This window comes from Phalaenopsis equestris, unplaced genomic scaffold (assembly GCF_001263595.1).
Source record: "Phalaenopsis equestris unplaced genomic scaffold, ASM126359v1 Scaffold196642, whole genome shotgun sequence".
In the NCBI taxonomy this organism is placed as follows: domain Eukaryota; kingdom Viridiplantae; phylum Streptophyta; class Magnoliopsida; order Asparagales; family Orchidaceae; genus Phalaenopsis; species Phalaenopsis equestris.
Window position 1 is genome coordinate 44 of NW_018216591.1, and position 1555 is coordinate 1598.

General features: G+C 35.0%; 1 protein-coding gene across 1 annotated transcript; it reads left to right on the plus strand.

The window, feature by feature from the left end:
• Window positions 1-547: 547 nt before the first annotated feature.
• On the plus strand, window positions 548-1549 carry LOC110035192 (ADP-ribosylation factor-like; the record flags this gene model as incomplete). The annotated part of the gene is made up of 3 exons (XM_020739429.1): window positions 548-649; window positions 1183-1302; window positions 1440-1549. Coding segments are annotated over exons 1-3 (317 nt in total), but the record flags the coding sequence as incomplete, so codon positions are not given.
• Between the last annotated feature and the right edge of the window lie 6 nt (window positions 1550-1555).

The window sequence follows — 1555 nt, forward strand, 5'->3', positions numbered from 1 at the left end:
CATCTAAAATACTCGAATCTTTAACATCACATTGAAATTACCACTATTACTAACAGCTTAAAGTGAAATACACCTAGTTTTATGGCACCAAAGTAATATAAATGTCAATATCAAACTTCAGGTGTTGGATATGTGAGTACCTAAGAATTGGAGGTATGTAAATTTTTCAAAAATTTAATAATTCGAGCACATTTTTTGCCTTGTCTGTTAAATAAAAATTAAATGTGTTTATGAAGAATCATTCAAAGTTTGTCTATGTTGATCATAATCAAGTACATGTTTGAACCATGAGAATTAATTTGATGGGTGTTTATGATAAAATATGAGAGTCAAATGTATAATATAGTAGGTTTAGTTTTTGAAAGAGTAGTTGATTGTCATCATCTTCTATATTATAGCAAATTTACCTTGCAAAGTGCGCTTGCTATTAAGTCAGATTCCAACTCCATATATTTTTTTAGCATGTACATTTATTTATTTATTTATTTATTTAGAATCTCAGCAATTTAATTTGTGATGAATTATATTTGATCCAACGTTCATTATGATATATGTTTTTTTAATGTTTCCTTTACCAGGATTCAATGTGGAGACAGTGGAGTACAAGAACATAAGCTTTACTGTTTGGGATGTTGGCGGTCAAGACAAGGTAAATTCATCCTTAATGCAAATTAAAATTTCAATAATTGGGTTATGTTTGAACATTATCATAAGGTAGCCCTGGTTATGGTTTGATAGGCCAGCATTCTATTATTTGGATTTGCTGCAGAAGAATCCCCTAACCCGCCCCACCTCTAGTGAAATGACCATCATGTCCTGCCTTTTTCACCATATGCTTCTTCTGCCCTGCCCATTCCTCATATTAGTGCTGAAAAATTCCACCATAGTACTTTACAATAATACCCAATGTATTACAGAAATACACTAGTACGATTTCTGGGGGAGTGAAGGCTGATTTATAAAACAGCAGAGATTTCTTACCAATGCCTGATAGTTTGCATGGCTGGCTCTGATTGTCATTTTTACCAAAAATATTGTACCAATGGCCTTGCTTTATCCTTGATTATTTTTTTATACCCAAACTGATTGAACAGATTTTCATCTATTTGGCCATATTTATACATAGTTTTATACATATTTAAAACTAATTATATTATTTTTATGCTTATACTTTCCTTCCAGATCCGCCCGCTATGGAGGCATTACTTCCAGAACACACAGGGGCTCATTTTTGTGGTGGACAGCAACGATCGTGACCGTGTTGTTGAAGCCAGAGACGAGCTCCACAGAATGTTGAATGAGGTAGGAATCGATTTGACGTCTCTACCACTTTATTCTATTCTCCCTGTAGCAGAGCCCTCTTTGTTCTTTGGCACCATCTTCTTCTTTGCTATATCAAGCGGAATGCTTTTGTTTCCTAATTTTCAAATTATTCACAGGATGAGTTGAGAGATGCCGTCCTGCTTGTGTTTGCCAACAAACAAGACCTTCCCAACGCCATGAATGCGGCTGAAATTACCGACAAACTTGGCCTCCACTCTCTTCGTCAGCGACA